The 1772-nt window shown below is 46.7% G+C and overlaps 1 protein-coding gene across 1 annotated transcript; it reads left to right on the forward strand.

The window, feature by feature from the left end:
- The first annotated feature begins 389 nt into the window (after positions 1-389).
- LOC110315578 (eosinophil cationic protein 2) lies at positions 390-1262 on the forward strand. Its single transcript, XM_021189599.1, has 2 exons — positions 390-445; positions 608-1262. Exon 2 carries the CDS (start codon positions 613-615, stop codon positions 1078-1080), a length of 468 nt encoding a protein of 155 aa, XP_021045258.1. The 5' UTR covers positions 390-445; positions 608-612; the 3' UTR covers positions 1081-1262.
- The last annotated feature ends 510 nt before the right edge of the window (positions 1263-1772 follow it).

Genomic DNA, 1772 nt, shown 5'->3' on the forward strand with positions numbered 1-1772 from the left:
TTTAAAGATGCAAGACAGAAAAGTAAATATCTCTTACAATTCAGGCTTCACAAGGCTTTCTAAAAGTGTGTAGTCAGGCTAATAGAAAACTTGTCTGTCCCTTTGAGAAACAGTCGCAAAGCCTGCAGCCAATCAACAGGCAATATACAGACTTCTATGTAAAGTTCAAATTCAGACTTCAAACTGCCCTGCACAAGAGGGCTTGGAATTTATTCCTTACAATGGAGTCAGTAGCAACATGGCTTGGCTGAGTGAATAAACAGAAGGCTGGTTGCACAAGCAGACAATGTACCAATCTGTGGGTACTGCTTGTTGAAGACTCTGAGCCACCAGCTCCACCCACAGAGCTTGCTGTATATATATGGGCCCAAGTGGAGCTCACCCATTATCCCTGATTTCCAGGACAACCAGCACTCAGTTCCACGGGAGCCACAACGCAGACTGGGTAAGACATTGACTGTCTAGGCCTGGGACAGGAGGGGCAGGTGATGGGGAAGGGTCTAGGAAAAGTGTCACTGTGGACCCACAGTGACAGCAGGGGGCTTCAGGAAGACATAGGGAAAACTGATGCAAGGTGGGAGCAGTCACTTCTCTTCTGTCCTCACAGGAAACATGGGTCTGAAGCTGCTTGAGTCCCGACTTTGTCTCCTGCTGCTGCTGGGACTTGTCCTAATGCTTGCCTCATGCCAGGGACAAACCCCTTCCCAGTGGTTTGCCACCCAGCATATCACTAATAGAGCCAACCTCCAATGTAATGTTGAAATGCAGCCTATTAACATGCATAGAAGAAGATGCAAGGACAAAAATACTTTTCTTCATACAAGTTTTGCTAATGCTGTTGGTGTGTGTGGCAACCCAAGTGGCTTGTGCAGCGACGGGATAAGTCGAAACTGTCATAATAGTACATCTCGGGTACCTATAACTGTCTGTGACCTCACAAGTCGGGGAAGACATTATACCCAATGCAGATACCAAACAACAAGATCAGTGGAGTACTACACAGTTGCCTGTAACCCCAGAACTCCACAGGACAGTCCCAGGTATCCAGTGGTTCCAGTTCACTTGGATGGGACATTTTAGCTCCAGTGCCAGCACTCTGTACCTTAGCTCATCTGCTACTGCCAAGATCACAGTAGCGAAGAACCAGTTCCTCTGTCTGCACTTCATATCAGCACCTGTCCTCATGAAACCTGTCGCTGACTCCCTTTAATTTAGCTGAACAGATCTTTTCTAATCAATAAACATCTTTGCATACAAATCTAGATCTCTGGTAACTCTGTGTCTGACAGGGTTGGGGAGAGAGGAACAGGGAGAGACACACACCGAGAAGTGTGTGTGTGTGTGTGTGTGTGTGTGTGTGTACGTGTGGTGAGTCGGGCCTCTGATCAATTGAGGCATCTTCCCAGTCCCTGGAAACAAATGAATCTGAGAAGATATGGACATCTTTCCCAAAAGTTTCCACACAATATCTTCTCTGAAGTTTCTCTGTGGGAAAGAAGTGGCTGACAGTGGAGACCCAGGAACTGGGATCTCTCAGTGAGGCTATCCCTTNCCCTCTCCCTACATAGCTGTCCTTAGAGATCAATTGTGAGAACACTCACACAAACCAGGAAGGATAGAGTCCAAGATAAGGGAATTGGAATCTGCACGGGAAAGAGATGAATAATGAGAGAGCCTGCCCTGGGGTTACAGATGATTGTTAGCTACATGGGAACTAGGAATGAAGGCCAGGTCCTCTCTGCAAGAGCAGTCTGTTCTTTTTTTTTTTTTTT

Source organism: Mus pahari, unplaced genomic scaffold (genome assembly GCF_900095145.1).
Source record: "Mus pahari unplaced genomic scaffold, PAHARI_EIJ_v1.1 scaffold_11728_1, whole genome shotgun sequence".
Taxonomy (NCBI): domain Eukaryota; kingdom Metazoa; phylum Chordata; class Mammalia; order Rodentia; family Muridae; genus Mus; species Mus pahari.

Coding starts and splice junctions, on each gene's coding strand:
- LOC110315578 (XM_021189599.1), top strand. CDS start 613: ATGGGTCTGAAGCTGCTTGAGTCCCGACTTTGTCTCCTGCTGCTGCTG.